At 39.8% G+C, this 19541-nt stretch overlaps 1 protein-coding gene across 27 annotated transcripts in view; it reads left to right on the forward strand.

Annotated features, from left to right (window-relative positions):
• Nucleotides 1–19541, forward strand: part of PLEKHA5 (pleckstrin homology domain containing A5) — a 217215-nt gene that overhangs the window by 158537 nt on the left and 39137 nt on the right. For 24 of the 27 annotated variants that reach the window (XR_013536801.1, XR_013536802.1, XM_072999745.2 and 21 more), the window contains 4 exons: nt 1090–1190; nt 3155–3270; nt 10615–11070; nt 18312–18780. Coding sequence is in view for 24 of the 27 variants with exons in the window: in XM_072999745.2 (XP_072855846.2) it covers nt 1090–1190; nt 3155–3270; nt 10615–11070; nt 18312–18780 (1142 nt within the window). In the remaining 3 variants the exon portion in view is untranslated. Of the gene's footprint in view, nt 1–1089; nt 2747–3105; nt 3271–10614; nt 11071–18311; nt 18781–19541 lie in introns of those variants that run through there. The other 3 variants (XM_078376417.1, XM_078376418.1, XR_013536803.1) reach the window with 2 other exon arrangements.

Genomic DNA, 19541 nt, shown 5'->3' on the forward strand with positions numbered 1-19541 from the left:
TATACTGAAGTGGCATCATGAACCACATTAATGTTGCTTTGAAGCAGAGTTAAAGCAGGATTAAAATCCTCTTCTTCACTCCAGTGATTAACTGTAATATCCAGATTTAATTCAGCTGTTTCGAAGACACTGAATATTTTATAACATTTGTTTAGGAAAGTATTTCTTATTGGCCAGGGGAAAAGATTTATAAAGGCTTCCCACTCTGTTGGTATATGTCTTCCTGAGTCTGCTGGAAGAAGATGGATTTTGCTGACACAAGGTGACAAATGGATTGATGGGAAAGGAGCCACAGAAATGGCAAGGGACGAGGGTCCTACAGTGATGTTCCTTGCTAGCTCTCAGGACTTTCCTTCAGATTTTCTCTGCCTGGAGAATATTTATTTTGCATATAATTTAGTTATTAAAATATCTCTGTCCTACCCTATATCAACTGTTTTATTATTTTGTATATTAAAGACTAAATTTACAAATTTACAAAAACACTGAAAAATTTAAAACGATGAAGAACAACTTGCAACAATTTAAACCTGTCTACCCCATGTGTTTATGTGGAATTGCTGGATACCATTGAATACATAATGAGTTAAAACTCCTTTTTCTGCTAAACATGCCCTCTGAACACATGGCAGGATTGAGATGAGCTATTAAGTACCATATGTACCATCAACCATTTTTCTTTGCCTAGGAAGCCTGCTTTAAGGAGGAGGGGGTAGAGCCTGGAATTTAGGCCCTCCTCACCCATTCTTCACAGAGAGGTTTCCCAGCACTTCCATTTTCAACAGCCACTGCTCGCTTCATGCACAGATCTCACCTGGGCAACTGATGGGCCAACTGGTGTCTCTTTCAAAAGCTCCTTGTCCTCTACTTTTTGATCCCTAGTCTTGAGACATGTGTCGGTGTTGTCTAGAAAGCTCTAAGTTGTAATGGAAACTATGAAAGTACTAGATGCCAAGATATGCTCTGGGAGGTTTTTCTACCTTGCGTGTTTTAGGAAATGTTTAAATACAAATGTCTACTCTGCTGTTGTTCAAAATAGATTGACCTCAGTTTACCATTTGTAATCAACCATTTTTATGTCATCCCCAGATGAAAAAGAAGAAGGAATATTGGGGAGCATACTTCTTCCCAGCTTTCAGATATCTATGCTGTCTCCTGAAGACCACATCAATCGCAAGTACGCTTTTAAGGTGAGGATACGATTGAATCTGAGTTTGTCATGTTTACATTGCTCATGAACCCATACTTGTAAACATATAGGCTAAACTCCTGTTATTTAAATTACAGTGTAAGTAAGACGAATCAAAACATAAAGCAGTCACCAATCTCTGTAAGAGAAAAATGGTTGCCAGGTCAGTCGTCACCCATCCAGCAGTCTACAGTGTTTGACTGAAATCCTGTTGCTGTATGTTGTACTGTGTAAAGCTGATGACATCATCAGCCATGGCAATTTTTCACAAAAAAAACATTTTTTATTTTTCCTCTAAAGGTCTCAAGGCTTCTATGGAATCACTCTCATCATTAGGAAGCCTTGGGGGCCATGGGGCGGGACAGAGACATCTTTAATTATCAAGAATCATTGCTGGCTGTAAAGCCATCCCACTGGCAGCAGTTTTTGGTAATTAAAGGACTTCCCATCCTGTGCCCCCAGGCAGCTTCTCAATGATGAAAGTGATTCCCCAGGAGCTGTGAGACCTTTAGGGAAGAAATCAGAAATGTCATCAACCTCACACAGCACAACTTAACGGCAACAGGATTTTCAGCCACGTACTGTGGGATGGGTGGAAATGGGCCTAACAGCATTTTTCTGTTGCAACAACAGGTGACTGCCCAGTATTTTAATTTGTTATCCAGAACTGTAAAACAAAGCAATTCCATTCATTGAAAAGGCCCTTCATAGGAGTACTAGCAGTCTGCCAAAAATTGGAAACTTCTGCAAGAGGCTATGAATTTTATCGCCTTGTTGACTTCAAAATCCTGCTTCTCCAGCTTGTATCATTTTTCAGCATGCCAAAGGGGATGCCCGTCAGAGATGTTCATTTGTACTTTGAAATGGTAATCTGATACCTTCTCCTAACCATGCTGAATTTAATTCCTGCAATCGTATGTGTTTACATACAATTCTTCCCTACCTTGCAGCACCATTATAGAAAATCTATTTGCCCTTAACTATTATGGGGCTTATTTACAGTACTTGTGAAATTACAAAAATAGAATACCTCTGCATCTCCTGAGAAAATGTGCCTCAGGGCAACTCCACAGCTTTAATAGTTCTGTCATGTTCTCCAGGTCACCCTCTGGTCCTTGTAAGTGTTTCAGTTCTTTACAGATAGTCGTTCACCTGTACAAGTGGTACCAGCCTAAGAAAGAGGCTTGTTGGCCCAATTCTCCCTAATTTGGGTCTTCTCTGCCATCCCAGATATATGCAGTGAGTTAATCACAATCTTATCTGAATTTATGAATTAGGATTGCTTAAAGGTTCTCAGTATTGTTCTTATTCTACACTCCCCCCCCCCAAAAAAAATATCCTTTGCTAACTTGGAGAAGAGCAGAATAACAGCACTCTAAAATGTTGCCCTTTAATTCCCATAATAGGCTTTGCAGGATTTGTTGTCTTTAATAGATACATAATATGTTAAAAGTTCTTCCTCTGCTAAACATTTGTCACATTTTGTTTCTTGGATTTGAAATTCTCTGGGCTATCCTTGATGAAAATGGAGCTAAATCACACTTCATGTTTTAATAGGTGAGTGCATATTTTATAATTTGTTGTTTTGCTTTTTTTCCTTTAATATCTGACAATATATTTCTATCATTTCGTGTCCCAGATGCCTGTAGTGAATTTTTCCTCTGCAATTCATAAAAACCACTTAGAAGCGCAGCAGGTGCACAGGAATACAACAGGCCTTACAAATTTAATACTAATATGTTTTCCCTAATATAATTGCCAGAAAAGATGGACATGATGATGAATAACATTGTATTCTTTATTGTGTGATGAGATTTTAGAGCCAGCCTGCATAAATCTTGAAAGCAATGAATTACTGATTAAGGAAACAAGTAAGGTTCTTTGATTTCCTCTCTTCTTGCTTTTTTTTTTTACAGATTGTTATAACTTTTCCCCTGTAAAAATGACCGTGTCATTTCCAATCAGGCAGCTCATCCAAACATGAGGACCTATTATTTCTGCACAGATACAGGCAAGGAAATGGAGCTGTGGATGAAAGCTATGATAGATGCGGCTCTTGTACAGACAGAACCGGTAAAAAGGTAACGCAAGCTGACCATCCCATAAAATTTTTTGTCAGTTTACATCTTTGGCCCTCATTGTATTTTCTTGAGCAGATACATCCTGGAATAATGAAGTCTGATTGGATAGTTTTTAGCTTGGTAAAAAAAACATTTTATTGGAAAATGGTGCTGAGATTTAAAACATCCATTTCAATTGTTCTTTATTTTGCACAAAGGCTATGTTGTTGTGCATACAACCTCCTTACCTGCTCTTTCAAACTTCACAAGGAATCACTATGTTGCCATCCGTCTCCATCAGGAAAAGTCCATTCTTTTTCAGGAACTTTTTTGTATGAGTCATTAATTTGTGAAGGAAGGAGTAATAACACACAGTTAACCACTTGTTTTGGTATGATTTTATCCCAGTTTGTCTGTGTTTTATTGTCCGGTTGTCCTGTTTTAGAAAATGGCTTTATATAACTTGAGCCAAGGTGTTTTTGCCTTGAAAATTAGTGCATTCGACGTCATCCTTAGCAGTATTGCTATGATTTTAGGCAAACAACCATTTAAAAAACAAAAAATATTTTAAAGATTGTGTTCCTCTTCATTAAAGGGTGGTTAAAACATTTAACATTCTGTTGTTTCAAACAAATCAAACCAAGTATCTTTTAGAATCTTCCAGAAAAAAGAAGTAGTAGTAGAAGAAGAATCAAGCTGTACATCTTGGATTTTTGTGGAGAAACAAAAGGGAATGCCTGGGCAGGAGGATGCATACTGTGAATGAATAATACTTCTGTAATTGAAAAGAACTTCAGGTCACTTTTTATAGCTTATTGCTACAGATTAGTGTTTATAAAGTCAAAATTATTTTCTAGTTAAAAAAATTCCTAAACCCAGTTTTCCTTCAGCATTCTGAAGACTAGAAGGTAACTGCAAAAAATAAAAGAGATTCTTGTCCACCCTTCCTCACTCTTCCCCTTTATTGAAATACTGCATTTTAGTAGTTGGGGTGGTTCTTCCAAATTAGAGTTGCATGCTTCCAAAACCTGGGAATAATGAACTAGCTACACTTTACCAGTGGTATTGATTTAGAGCCCTTTTCAGCTAGTCATACAAGCAGGGGAAAAAGACAGGAATTCTGAATCTATTCTTGCCTTCTTTATTCTTCCTTTTTTATGCCAAAGAATAGCAATTTGTTGTTTGAACATTCACTGGTACACTTTCTATATTTAAAAGGAGCATTAAACATTGAATCAATCACTTTTGACTAATGCCATTTTCTATTTTCTCTCTCCCTCCACCCATAAACACACACACATACATGCATACACAGAAGAGCATAGCCCTTTTCCTAGTTTTCTGCTCTATAGCAATGAATATATATAATATACATTTTACAGAAGTTATTCTACCTTAGATAGACTTAATTGTAAGCACTCTCACATAATGACGTCTGCTGGGATTTCTTAAAAAAAAATAAGTAGAGCCAGGTTTAATAATGCCCTGCAGGTACTACAGAGAGTAATTAATCCTAGCTGTTTTAAATAAGCGAGAAGCCATTTAAGCTTGTCACTCAAATTATGAAGTAAGCTCTCATGTGGGTACATTATTCCTGCCGGATTTTAGATAACTCCAAATACTGTGCTGTCTCTTTGCATTTTATGGCCAGGGTCCAATGGTGTGCCTCTTTTAGATCCCCCACAACTGGTAATCCTCCCTGAAAGTCCCTCTGTCTCCTAAAAACTGCTTCAGAGAGCTGGGGAGGCCTCGACAGCACGTTCTTTCATGCCATGGAGGGCTACATAGGATGAAGAGAAGGGAGATCTGATTCCACTAGTTTTGGATACTGAAGTATACTATTATAGTATTAAAATATGTTGCATATCCTTTTAAAGGTAAATCAGAGATGTATGTATTTATTGTGCACAGTTTTCAGCAATTTCATGCTAATAGTAGGAGCTGACTATGTTTACAAATCAGAGGTTGCGTTATCTGCAAGTGGAGTCTCAGTAAAGTTGAGGTGGAAGGGACTTTTTTCTCGATGATACAGGGAAACTAATTCAAGGGAGGTTTTAAGAGTGGCTTCAGTGAGATGTCATCTTATGGGACCACCTTCAACAAGTGAATGCAAGGAATGGTAAGCTGAGCCATGGTTTGGGGAATGTAGCAGAGGTTCAATTTAGGACACCTTAGCCTTTGAGCAATAAATAGATTTGCACTATTGTCCGTTCCCCTCCAAACATACCTAAGTCACCTCGAGGGTTGCAAACCTCCAAGTGGAAGGAAGGAAGTTGGGAAAACAGAGCAACACAGGACATAACTCTGTTTCCTAGACAACTCTGATGGTTTTCAGATGAGCCACCATCGCTTCCCACATTGCTGAAGTGAGTGCCAGTCAAGCTCTGTTAGCATTTCCCTGTTCCAGATAGAGCAGGGGATGGGGAAAGGAAAGTAAGAGTAGAACCTAATGCCCCCTTTCAGATTCCTCTTGAGTGGCCACTTTTCTCTCTCTCTCTCTTTCTCCTCTGTAATCCCTTTCTCTCCTCCCATTGACCAGACTGTGTCCTCTGACTTGAGGTAAAAGGGAGGCACAGGCTGACACTGGAAAAGGACATCTCCAACACTCGCCTGGCTGCTTCCTTCCCAGCAAAGTTCAAGGAAAAGCTATAATGCCTATAAAAGGGGCTAGGTGTGATCAACCTTAGAGCCAGGAATTCAGGAAATGGATGGCTCTGGAATCTTGCATTGGTGGGAGTGCTGTGGCTTTTTGCTCCTGCATCCTCATCTTTGGTGGGAGAGTTCCATCCTCCTCCTCTTCTGGCATTCTTGTGGGTGGAAGCATAGCTGCAGTGCTGCCTTTTTCTGCTCCCACTGCAGTGTACTTGCCTTTCTCCGATGACAAGTGCTATTTCTTCCTCCTCTCCCACTTCTAGACTGGCAAGGAGAGACAGCCATCATTGTGTTTTCTTCACCCACCTTTTTTGGGTGGTGGGGGCACTGCTGGCGTCATGTAATGAGGCAGCATTTCACTTCCTACCTCAAGAAGCAATTGGCCTGTAGTTGCCCCTGCAAATAGCTTTCTCTGTTGAAAGTACTCAGGTCTCATAAAAAATGTTAGGGTTTGTTTTATGTTTTTTTTTTTAAAAAGAAGAAAATACAAATAAATAGCAATACCTGTAGGTAACTGAAAAGCAACTGAGAAGGTTATGCTTTTTAAAAGCTGTTTTCCAGAGTGAAAGAAAAAAAATCCCGTAGGATCATTTAAGTGCTTGGATTTCTATACTTGTCAAGGACGAGATAAAATGTTTGCATTCTCATCTTATGACCTTCCAGTTGTGTTGGACTCTATCTGCCACATCCCTCACCATTAGTGAAGCTTACAGGAGTTGTAGTCTAGCAGTATCTGGAGAAACACATGTTGCCTAACCCCTGCTCAAAAATACCCCTTAGTTTTGTGTAGAGGAAAATTCAGATATTCTCAAAACTAGAGGAAGAGCTCAAACTCCTGCCTGTAATTACTGTTATCTATCATGTTTCTTAGTTTCATCCAGTGAGAAAAAAATTTAACAAAAGAACAACAGCAGTCACTGGATCAGCAATCAGAAGAGGGCCACTACCATCTCACGGTGTCCTCTTGTTCTGTACTCTAGGTACAGAAATGCATTTTGGATTTGAGTGTTGTGTTTAGAGTCAGAATGAGCAGCTGTGGCCTTCCAGATGTTCTTAGGCTGTCAGTCATAACCACCATAGCCCGAGGTGAGGGACTACGGGAGTTGTACAGTGGGGTCTTGACTTAAGAACGGCTCGAGTTAAGAACATTTTGACTTAAGAACCACTCTCATAGGAAAATATTGACTTGACTTACATACTTAGATTTGAGTTAAGAACTGAAAAAAAACCACGTAGGAGGCAGGGAAAGTGCAAAATTTGAACTTTCAGTTAACTGTTGGCCAGTGAAAAGGGTGCCTGTCTGCTTCCTCACTCCTCCCAGCGTTTAGAGAGTGGATTGGGAGACAGTCTTCGGACTGCCTGGTACTGGACTGCCTGGACTGTATTTTCCCTGCCTTCCCTGAACCTTTCTTGACCTAAGAAAAAAAAAGAAACAAAATATCCCCCTCTAGTGGTCGAAGGCAGAATAGCAGCTTCCTATTAGTTTCTATGGACGGAAAAGAGCAGATATGGATCAAATGGTTTTCAATGCATTCCTATGGGAAATGCAGATTTGACCTGCAAACTTTTTGACTTGAGAACCGCCTTCCAATACGGATTAAGTTCTCAAGTCAAGACCCCACTGTATTCTAAAAGCATCTGGACAAGAACTGTTGTCCACCCCCTACTCTACATTATATCTGGCAACTATTATTCTCTAATTAGAGGGACATGGTGGTGCTGTGGGTTAAACTGCAGAAGCCTCTATGCTGCAGGGTCAGAAGACCAGCAATCGTAAGATCAAATCCATGCAACGGAGTGAGCCCCCATCGCTTGTCCCATCTCCTGCCAACCTAGCAGTTCGAAAGCATGGAAATGCAAGTAGATAAATAGGGACCACCTTGGTGGGAAGGTAATGGCATTCCATGTCTAGTCGCGCTCGCCATGTGACCATGGAAACTGTCTTTGGATAAACGCTGGCTCTACGACTTGGAAACAGGGATGAGCACCATGCCCTAGAGTCGGACACGACTGGACTAAATGTCAAGGGGAACCGTTCATTCGTTTAGTCATTTAGTCGTGCCCAACTCTTTGTGACCCCATGGACCAGAGCACGCCAGGCTCTCCTATCTTCCACTGCCTCCCGGAGTTGTGGCAAATTCATGGATTGGTGCCTTGTTGTGGCGAAGGGGCCTGAGTAGCTCAGGGAAGCTATGGGCTATGCCGTGCAGGGACACCCAAGACGGACAGGTCATAGTGGAGAGTTCCAACTAAACGCAATCCACCTGGAGTAGGAACTGGCATGCCACTCCAGTATCTTTGCCAAGAAAACCGCATGAACAGAAACAAAAGAGGAACCTTTACCTAATGTTGTAGTGTCTTACATAAAAAATTCACACTATACACTTTCAGTGAATTAATCCTTGCATTTATACTGTAGCATTTAACTCCAAAAGAGGAAGAAAAATTATATGATTATTTTCAGTGTTCCCCCAAATTTCTAATTTTGCAGTTCAGAATAAATTCAGAAAACATCATTGGGCAAGGAGAACAGTTTTTCCACAAAATTCTCCAGTTTTGCCCCTGATGTGTAAAATGGAAATGAAATTCCATTGGCAGTTGAATTTAAAAAAATGATGTGAGGAAGAGAGATCTTTCACGAGTGGAGAAAAATAGATAGTAATCAAAAATGGAAGGGCAAGAACTAGATGGCAAAATGGACATGAGTAATGGTGATTGGTATGAGGGAGTAGAAGCCAGTAGGATGTGGGACTGAAATTGGAGAGAATATTGAGCTGCTGATCTGGAAACAGTACAGAAAAGAAGAATGTAAGAAAACTACTTGATCTGTCAGCATCTGGATTTCTTGTGGGGAAATGTGCTAACTGTGCAGCTGTTGCAGCCTCAGAAAGGGTACAATTATTTTACACCACAGTTTCAAGTCAGCAAATATTTCATCTGCCGTAATTACAGAAGCCACAAGTGGTTTCCAAAAGATGAATAATAACTGACATGAACTACCACCAACTGAATTAAATTGATGATGTTGGTGGCCATGTGGAGTTTAAAATAGAATCTGTTCCTCTTTATATGCTGAAACCGCTGGCATCAGGAACCTGTGAGACCGTCAGTACTGCATGGAAGCTCCATTAGAGAAGACTTTGGCTTAAAATGAATCACGGTTCCAGAGGTTTGGGTTTGTTAAAAGAAGTCACAGATTGTGATTTTCCAGCATCAAAAAATCAGAGAAATTTGCTATCAAGGTTTTTAAAATTCCCTTGCAGTTGCCAAATTGAATTTAGTGTATTTATCTATTTCTTTTTAAAAGAATAATATAGAATATAGAATTTCAGCAGTGGTAGGTACCCGTGGTCTTTTTTTCTCTGCTAGCTTATGGTTCAAGTTGCTGCTGCAGCATTTTGTTTGAGTGTTCTGGATTTTATTACTGGATATTATTGCACTGTATAAAATGGCCTAGTTATAAGATGACCTAGGAATACAAAAGTGTTGAATGTGCAAGATATTAATGTCATGAATGAGAGCTGAAGAACTAGCAACTGAGAAGTCCCCCTCCTGTACATCTTCTATAAATCAAAGAATTCAGTCTGTGGGATAGAATTGGGGGACCCTTCTGGGCCCATCTTGACAAACATGGTGTTTGCATATGTTCGGGGTGGCCTCCAAACTGGCTGTACGTCTGCTTTCAGGCATCCTGTTTTCATGACACTTGTATATAAAAATTCCAAAGTATATAAGCCTAAATCATAGCTTGAAAAAGTCAAGTTTTGAGGGCTCCAATTACACCCCCCAATCTAGGTTACAATTCTCGGATTGTACATAGCATTTTGAACATGTGTTGGTCCAATTCAACAAAAAGAAAGTGTCGTGGCATCTTTAAAACTAACAGATTTATTTCAGCGAGAGCTTTCAGTGTGTCAGAAGAAGAGGACTGTAATCCATAAAAGCTGACACTACAATAAATTGGGTAGTCTTAAAAATGTCACAATAGATTTTGTTTCTGTTTTGGATCATGTGCTGTGAAGTTAAAGATATTATGCGTGTGCTTCTTCTACCCGAGCATCAACACATAGTTTTCTATGTAGATTCACAGCCCTGGGATCTGGAAGCGTGATCACTTATGGCCCAGGGAAACTTCCAAAGATTGAGATCTATAGATATAAACTGCAAATAGTTACATCTAAGGCAGGACAGATGACAGCTGTGTCAGAATGGAACTTGCAATTTGGTTTGTCTCCTCTTTTCTGTACATATTGTCCCTTCGTGCAGTCATCATGTGAAAGGGGCTATACATGCTGGAAATGAGATGCCAGTACCTGGATAGTCATAAACTTGGGGAAGGGGCTCAGAGTGTGATGGTAAAGCAGTCCTAATCCTCCACTATGTTATGCAATAGGCTTATCAGAGCCAGGCCTTCCTCTCCTTTATCTTTCTAAGGTAGTGTGAATCAGAGGGTGTTCAAGCAGAGTGATTAAACTGTCACCGAGGCTGCCTTTCTGTTTGGATATTAATTACATCAGATTGGATTTAGAGTTCAACACTTCTGCTAAGGCCTGTGAACTTGTATTTGATACGATTGTGTTGCCTGTAAATGCTGTGAGACCCTCAGTGGTAAAGAAATGGGATATTTTTAGACAGAGGAAATTGTACCTCTTTCAGCATATTTTTAGTGATGTTGTTCTCAAGTGCATTTTCTTTTTCTTTTCTTTTTTTCAGAGTAGATAAGATAACTGCTGAAAATACACCTCCTCGGGAAGTTAATAACATTGCAAACCACCGGGTGCTAATTAAACCAGAGGCACAGAATAATCAGCGAAACAGAGAAGTGAACAGAGGAGAAGACAAAAAGGCCTTAGAAGCAGAAAAATACGGTTTTCAAAAAGTTGGCCGTGATAGACCCTTAACCAAAATCAACAGTGTGAAACAGAATTCCGAGTACGGGACCTTGCCAGTAAGCTCAGTTCCGCCCGGACATTATCGGCCCATTCATTTAAATGGGTCTGAGAAAGCTGTCAACCTTATTATGGGAGATGTTGGAGATGGAATCCATCACAACACTATTCACTCACACATAGAATCTGAACGTGTCATTCAGAGAACTAATTCCATGCTGCAGTTGGAACAGTGGATTAAAATACAGAGGGGAAAGGGGCAAGATGAAGAAACGAGAGGGTGAGTAATTGCAATTTGTACTTTTGCATTCGTTGTGCTTGTGCTTCAGTTTCATGGGTACCTTCACCAGGAGGAAGACAGCAGAGAAATAAAGCAAATAAATGCTGTAAAAATTTTCATGACTCTCCGGAGGACTCTTGAAGAGACTATGTATTATTTTGCTTACTGATTGATACAGGCGTTGAAACATAATCTATCTAATACTTAGATGAGTTTTGATTTATATAATACCTCCCAGAGATTTTGGAGTGGTGGTAAATAATGGTTAAGTGTGACAGCCCAATGATTTGAAAGGCGTTTTGCATACCTATCTACTGTTCCGTCTCACTCTTTCGCCCAGATCAGAGGTACGCCAACCGCATTGCTCCAGAATTCAGCTTCTCAATATCCACATTTCACCATTAAAAAATAAAAATTGCTCCAAAAGCCCCGTCATATCCTCTTATCGGGAAGTGATCTTGCCATGTTTTGGGGTGCCTAGCAGGACTAAGGTTCCTCAAAAACAGTTTTTTTAAAAAATTGGCCACTTTTTTTTCTCACGCAGATAGTGGTCTTTTCCACTTTTGCTGGTGATGCTGGGAGTCAAATTTGGGTTTTGTCTATCAAGCCTACATAATTCCATGCTAAGGCTGTAACTGTATAGATCTGTTGTCATGTAGAAATTAGGGTGATGATCTAGGATTAGGAGACCTAGGTTCTGATCCTCACTGAGCCATGAAACTCAGTGGATGACCTTGAGCTAATCAGTCTGCCTGATTCTGAGTTACCACACCTAGAAATGGGCACAGGCCACCAAACTGGCAGTTCATGCTGGTTTGCTTTTTGGCCGACCAGGTCTTCAGTACCTCCCAGCCCCGCCTCCTCCAGCAGGCGCCTACTCAGAAGCAACACCCCAGTGGTGCTGCCCCTGAATAGGCATCCACTGGAGAAGGCAGGGCTAAGAAGCACCAAACACTTGGTCAGCTGAAAAACGAACTGCTGGTTCGGTGGTTCATGCCCATCTGTACACATGGCATTGAGGTGGGGGAAAAGTGTGAATGCACTGCTTGAATTCATTGGTGGAAAGGCAGGATAAATGTGTTACTACTGAGTATAACTTAATTGCCAACAAAATGTGTTTCAATGGGGCAATGATTTTTTTTCAATAGCAAATATTTTTTCATACAGTATTTGACACAAGTTATGTCATGAAAATATTGTTGAAGAATATTTAAGGGAAGGAACTGGAATGAATGACACATTTGCTGCCTTCCAGATTACTAGTTTGGATTATATGTTGTAGGAGACATATTAGTGACCTAATTTTTTTTAATTGTTAATTTTTGACACATTAGAGACCTTCTCTAATATGTAAACCATTTAAAAAAAATTGTTAAAGTTCAGTAACTGGTCCATGGAATCATTTAAAATCAGTGTTATGGAATTGACAGTGTTTTTTTCTTCATTCAGTTTTTTCAGAAATAAATACACAAGAACAGGAATATGTCAGCAGTATATTTCAAGTACTTTTTTAGAGAACTAAACGCTTTTAGAATCTCTGCATGATTGGCACTGCAAGTCTAGTGAGGATGAGAAATGTAGTTCTGCATAAGAAAAGGCAGAGCGATATTGCTTCCATAATGCTTTTTTATGCAATATTATGTTCCTGCAATTCACTTTAAATGAATCTTTCATGGCATAATGTCACTACAAGAATGTAGATCGGTGTCAGTCAGCAAGGAAAAAAAGGCCAATTTAACTTGAGTTTCTCACTGATACTTCATATCTTATAACCAAATGATTCAAATCATTTGGAAAATGGCAGGAGGGGGAATCCTTATATCTAGTTCATTTAATGTTAACCTAATTTTTTAAATGTATAATTTTTTCATCCGAAATCAAATTTCAGATAACCAGGATGAACTTTAAATTTCATTTTCATTTTTAAAAAGGTTGTGTCAACATACCATTTTTTATCCGTGGTCTAAAAGGTGTTTTTTTTAAAAAAAATGAAAGTATACATTTCAGTTGAACTTCGAAGAAGAAGAGGATATAGATTAATTTGCATTAGCTGTTTTCTAGAAGTTTTACATAGTCTGGTTTTCTTCTGACTTCTGCATGTTCACCTTGAAAGTCAAATAGTCACAAATCTACCTGGGACATACATTTATATTAAATGTGTGCACACTAAAGTGTCTTCTAATGTCTAGAACCTTTTTTTAAAAAAAATCTGTCTTTGTTTCTTTGCAAAATGAATGTTGTACATTGTACTGCTTTCACTATACATCCAAGTTTTCTTCGCCTTGTCCAGCAGAGCCCATTTATTCGCGGGTTCAGTATCTGCTGATTCACGTATCCATGGTGTGAAAATATTAAAAATAGTAAAAGATAAATCCTAGAAATATATATTTTTAAAAGTGACCAGAACGTGCCACTTAAAGGGAGCCAAAGACCATGTTTTGTAATGTTAGCTAGTAAAACAGCATCCTCTATAATCCGTGTTGTTCTCCATCCGCAAGGGGCTTGGAACAGATCCTCTGCAGATACAGGGGTCCTGCTCTACTAATGGATTACAGTTGGCTCCCAACTTTAGCAGCAAGCTTAGCGTTTGTTTTTCGTTATAGTTTTGTAACATGTGTTGTCTTGAGTAGTAGAAGAGAAAATGCATCAGATAAACAGGATGATAATAAGAGACAACACTGGCAGTCCCAGTTTAATTATGTCAATTTTTTAAAAAATACATATTGAAAACCAGGCAGTATTGATGAAGTTTGCCAAAACCTATATACAGTAAATCTTTCACTGACAGACTGAAATTCTGGCCATGGGTAAGCAAAGTCTGGGATAGAATTTATTTATTTATTTAGTAGGTAGGTAGGCAGGCAGGCAGCTAGGTAGGTAGGTAGGTATACTGCCCCATTTAGCACTACTCTGGGCAGTTAATAAGCTAAAAATTTCACAGACACCATATCACAAAATAGACAACGATATGGCGAGTAAAAACAAAAAAAAATCATACAAAAAAGAGAACAAGAAAATAAAATAATAAAATATTAATATTAAAACAGCATCCTATAGATTCAGTTGTTGAAGTCAGTTTTGAGTAGTTTGAGAACAAGAATGTAATTTTAAACTGCATAGTTAGCAGTAGGGAGCAGAATCCTGTTTCTTGGTAGCATTTATGCAATGGTCCATTCTGAAGACCGTTGGGGGGGGTCTCACTTCTGCGCAATGTATCCAGGATTTCCTTTTGCAGATGTAAGCCCTGTTCACTGGAATCAGACAGTCCCTGGTTAATACAACATGGGGATTCTACAAAGCAGCATGGGCGGAGCACAATACGTTCCTGCTGGTGGTGGTGGTGGTGTTCCTGTGGAATATTTGTTATAGATTGTCATGTAAGGCAGTAGTTGTTAACCTTGGGTTACTCAGGTGTTTTTGAACTGCAACTCCCAGAAACCTCAGCCAGCACAACTGGTGGTGAAGGCTTCTGGGAGTTGCAGTCCAAAAACACCTGAAAACCACTGATGTAGAGGGTGCTGTTTATTTTTTGAGGTACTAGGTTTTGCAATTAAAAATGTGAAACAGAGAAAGCTTGTGACAGAATTCAGATTTAGTACAGACTTAACATTTCCAGTCTTGTGACAGAAGTAGAAGTGGGAGGGTGTTGTGTGCTTTCACACCATATTTCCTCTCATGAACAGCATTCTGTCTGTCCCCTTTTAGAGTTAACAATCAGTATAGATTTTTTTTCTGCTCTGATGCTGGACACTACCTGTGGCTAGCTTTAATTGGGATTTGAAAGCCAGCTTCCTGCCTTGGCAGTAAACCGTGCTCTACTTTAGTACAGAAGTAAAAAAAGAAAGAGGAATAAATTCACATATAGGGAGAGGAGGGAATGGGCAAGTCCACAGTCCCATCCCCTTCAGTGTTAGATGCAGCCAGTTCATGATACAGAACAGAGCATGTCACATAAAAACTGACTGATTTAGGCATTTGCAAATAGAATTTTATCACATCATGTCTGCATTTAAATGGTTTGTGTTTTCAGTTTAAACGAATGTAGAAACTGTGCATCTACCCATTTGAATTCTTTCTTCAGCTTTTGTCACAGTATTATTACATTGGCTGTATTCCAGAACAAACTCATTCCATTCTTGGAGTTATAATGGCTAAAGCTGTTAACGAAACATTAACTGGCAGGATCCAAATCCTCTTGATCATAGAGAACATCTTGTTAGTTAAATATGGATGAAATTGTTAACATAGGCCATATACTTAGAAGTGATTGCATTGCTTAAAGCTAATTTGTAAAAGAGAAAGGTAGGGGTTTTACCATTGTTTACTGGTTTGGAATAAATGTTTTTCCCCCTCTCTATGCTTAAGTGCTGGTATATTAAACTTTAATGTATATTACGTACTAAAAGCAATGTAATTAATTTTAGGAAAGCCAATAAAACATAAATAGTGAGAGTGAGATAGAGGGATCAATCCCCACCCCAGTGCTAATCGTGTAATACCTCATGCATTTTAATGGAACAACAAACAAACAAATATTGTAGCTGCTTTTTACTCTACCTTTCCATAGCTTGAAATCAACTTGCAGCATTCAGAGTTCGCATGGTTGTCGTTTGTACCCGGCAGCTGCAAGAACCGGGACTCAATTCAGCTATATCACTTTGCATCCTCTATAACTTCTTTTCCCTCTGCCTCCTATTTTCATCTGCCTCCCTTCCCTCAACAACCACTCACTTCTTCCAAGTCATAAGCGGTAAGGTTCAGGGGCTTGAACAGGCAAAGAACAGCAAAACCACCTATCTCTTATGGAGGCAGAAGGAGCAAACACCTTAGAAACCACCTGCCACCATACCCCTCCTCCCAATGCACAATCACCACCCCTCTCTGAATACTTTAATCTTGTCTGATTTCAGAAGACAGCCAGCTCAGTCCTGCTTATTACTCAGCAGGGAGAGTGCCAAGGAATATCTGGGATTTCCCAGTAGGGCTTAGGAAAGAATCTTGCTTGGAAAGATGGGACAATGGTTGCTGCCATTCCAAGTTGGCAGTACAGGGCTAGATAGACCAATGGTCTGATTCAGGATGTGGCCATTTTGTATGTTCCTACATTCCTAACTTGCTTACTAGCAGGAAAAGATGTTAACAGGGAGATGTCCTCTTCAATTTTGTAAATACAGTAGACTGGTTGTCTTCCTTCAAGTCCTTGAAAATGAATGAGCCTTGGCTGCAGCGAGAAGGATTCAGGCAAGAGCAGAGTGGAAATTCACGGTGCAACTTGAACTGCTGTCTAGTGAATTCTGCTAAATGGGTTAAATGCTTCAGTGCTGTGAAGTGTCTGTACTACCTCCCTCCTTCCCTTTGCCAGGCATTGGAGAGGCAGGCAAGGAAATCAGAAGAAGAGAGAAAAACGTATCAGGGATATTTGCATTTGTAGCTGGAGAGCTCACCAACCTGAGTATCTACCTGGTCAGAGGTCAAGAGTTCGGTTCTCCAGTCTGCCTCCTGAGAGAAGAGGGTATTCTCTGTAGACTTAGTCAAGCTGTACAGTTCCAGGGTGCCCCCCGGAAGAAGAGCACTGTAAACCACTTCTCCGTACTGTATACCTAGAGAAGCCTGGAAGATGTCCCCATAAGTCAGAATCAACCCAAGTACATTATAATTGTTGTTGCTGTTGTTGGAGTTTGTGTGCCTGAAGCATCCATCCCTCATTGTGTGAATAAAGTGTACCTGGCTTTTGTGTTACATTGTTCTGTGTAAATGTGTCTTAGTAAGCAATGCATGGTTCTTGGGTAAGGAGGGCTTCCTGGTGTCCTACAGTTGAACACACCAAGAGCTTCTTCTACTACAAACAATTTGTGCATACAGTGGGGTCTTGACTTGAGAACTTAATCCGTATTGGAAGGCGGTTCTCAAGTCAAAAAGTCTGTAAGTCAAGTCTCCATTGACCTACAGTGCATTGAAAACCGATTAATCCCGTAACAGGCCGTTTTTGTTCCATTTTGGTTTTTTTCTGGTCTGTAAGTCAAATCTCAGTCTGCAACTCAAACCTAAATTTTGCGGCCAGAGAAGTCTGTAACTCAAAAAGTCTGTAAGTCAAGCCGTCTGTAAGTCAAGGGTCCTTGATGACTGAGGAGCAGCATTTTTCACTTCTTGCCCTCCTCCCTCTCTCCCTCCCTCTCTTCCTTCCTTAATAGTCAAAACGTGTCATTTTGGGCTTTGCGCATCCCATAGAGGTGTCTGGAAGACAAACTTGCCCCCCCATCCCCTAAGTTCACCCACTCCTCTGAAGTAGCAGAACAAGATTGATGATGGTCTTCACAGCTGCATGTGAAAGAGTGGGGTGCTCTCCTATCAGTTTGATTAGCATTCGCCTTTGAGCATGATTTCATGGTGCTCTGGAAAATTAGAGATAATTTGCTTAAAACGAGCTGCATGTTAAAAAAATACTTTGGCAGCAGAGAACTATTGCTATTTACCCTCTTCAAAACTATTTTGTTAGATTTCTGTTACAAAGTTTTGAATATGTAGCTGTGCTTGAAGGTCAGCTGAGTCTTATTTTTATTGTAGATATGTTCTTATTTTTATGCCACACTGTGGAGAAAACAATAGTTGCAGTCAATAAAATGTGTGATTAAAACCCGAGGGGTTTAGTGTCTAACACCACCATAAATATGTTCTTACTCTTTACAAGTCAGGTGCAGTGCTAATTATCAAGAAAAATTATTAGTATGTAAACATTTGATATGTAAACATTTGATGATTTGTATTTTCATATGTGGTTTTTTTTCATAGCTAGAAGATCATAGTTTTTTACTATATAAGGTCATTTCTGTGAAACTTTATTATATGACAGCCAAAGGAAATATGATTTGTAAAGGAAAATCAGTAGGTGAACAGTCAGATCTTAACTGCATCTTATATTGTATTTCTAGCCAGTCTAAAGATAATAATTTTCCCTAGAACAGATAATTTCATCTGAAAAATTATACCCAGTGTATCTGTTAAGTATTGCACTGTGTACTTGAAAAGAGGCCTATAATGTATAGATTTGTATGTTGGAACCCTTGTGTCATCACTGCTGTGTTGGTAAACTAAGACCAAAGCAGAAATACCACTCTATTTCTGCCCAGTATTATAATTTTCATACTTAGACTGTTATTTCAATAATTTCTTTTTCAAAAATTATGTGCCGGTTATTTCCATGGCTACTTATCTCTTGAATTACTGAAGATTTTTTGTTTCAGCATCATTTCCTATCAGACCTTACCAAGAAACATGCCAAGCCACCGAGCCCAAGTTGTACCTCGGTATCCAGAAGGTTATCGAACTCTGCCAAGAAACACCAAAACCAGGCCAGAAAGTGTCTGCAGCGTAACGCCATCGATGTATGACAAGACCCTTGGCACATTGCCAGCTGACGACAAAAGGAGATCCATGCGGGATGATACCATGTGGCAACTCTACGAATGGCAACAGCGGCAGTTTTACAATAAGCAAACAACTCTTACTAGACACGGTACTTTAAGTAGTCCCAAAACCATGATTAATATAGCTGATCAAACAATGCATTTGATTCCCACATCACCTTCCCATGGTTCAATAGCAGGTTTCCAAGGCTATTCACCTCAGAGGAACTACAGGTCCGAAGTCTCCTCCCCCGTGCAAAGAGGAGATGTAACAATTGACCGCAGACATAGGCCGCACCATTCAAAGGTAAGAAATGGGGCTTTTGTAGGCAAATCTTTGACTTGCTATCATGAAATGGAGCAAATAATGGGAAACCGTTCTTTCTGTATTGGGATGAGGACCCATGTGGTCCACGAGAATCCAGTGCTACTCTTAAAGAGCACTGAATTGGGGAACAGAAATTTGTCAAATCCTGTGCATCTTGGACAGGCCTATTTCTGTGAGGAAGGAAGAACACTTACTTGCTTGGACAAATCTCACTTTTCTGGACCTGCCCCTTGAAGATATGAATGTGTGCCTGCAGGTTGGGTCAAGGACTTAGCGAAGAGTATAGATTGCTTTAAAAATCAACAGACGGCAAAATGGGAGCTAGAATCCATACTACAGTTTCATACTCTAGGGCAGTTGTTCCAACCTTGGCTTTCCAGATGTTCTTGGACTACAAATCCCAGAAACCATGGCCAGTACAGCTTGTGGTGAAGGTATCTGAGAGTTTTAATCCAAGAGCAACTGGGTTACCCACCATTGGGAACCACTGCTTAAGGGCACTATCCCCTATTTATTATTATTTGCAGATATCTGGGGGCAGATCGTACATTTCACACTTGTTCTTAAGGCATTTTGCACTTAGCTGTTACGATAAAGGAAAGTGAAAACCTAGTCTTTTCCCAGTCACTGCTGCCACATACAGGAATGGCACAAGCAGCAGGTATGTTACATACACCCTTTTTTGACAGATACTGCGTTTAGATATTTGTGCCCTGTTGCAAAGTGCTGGTGTGTGAGAA

The sequence above is a fragment of the Pogona vitticeps genome, chromosome 5, assembly GCF_051106095.1.
Source record: "Pogona vitticeps strain Pit_001003342236 chromosome 5, PviZW2.1, whole genome shotgun sequence".
NCBI classification, from domain to species: Eukaryota; Metazoa; Chordata; class Lepidosauria; order Squamata; family Agamidae; genus Pogona; species Pogona vitticeps.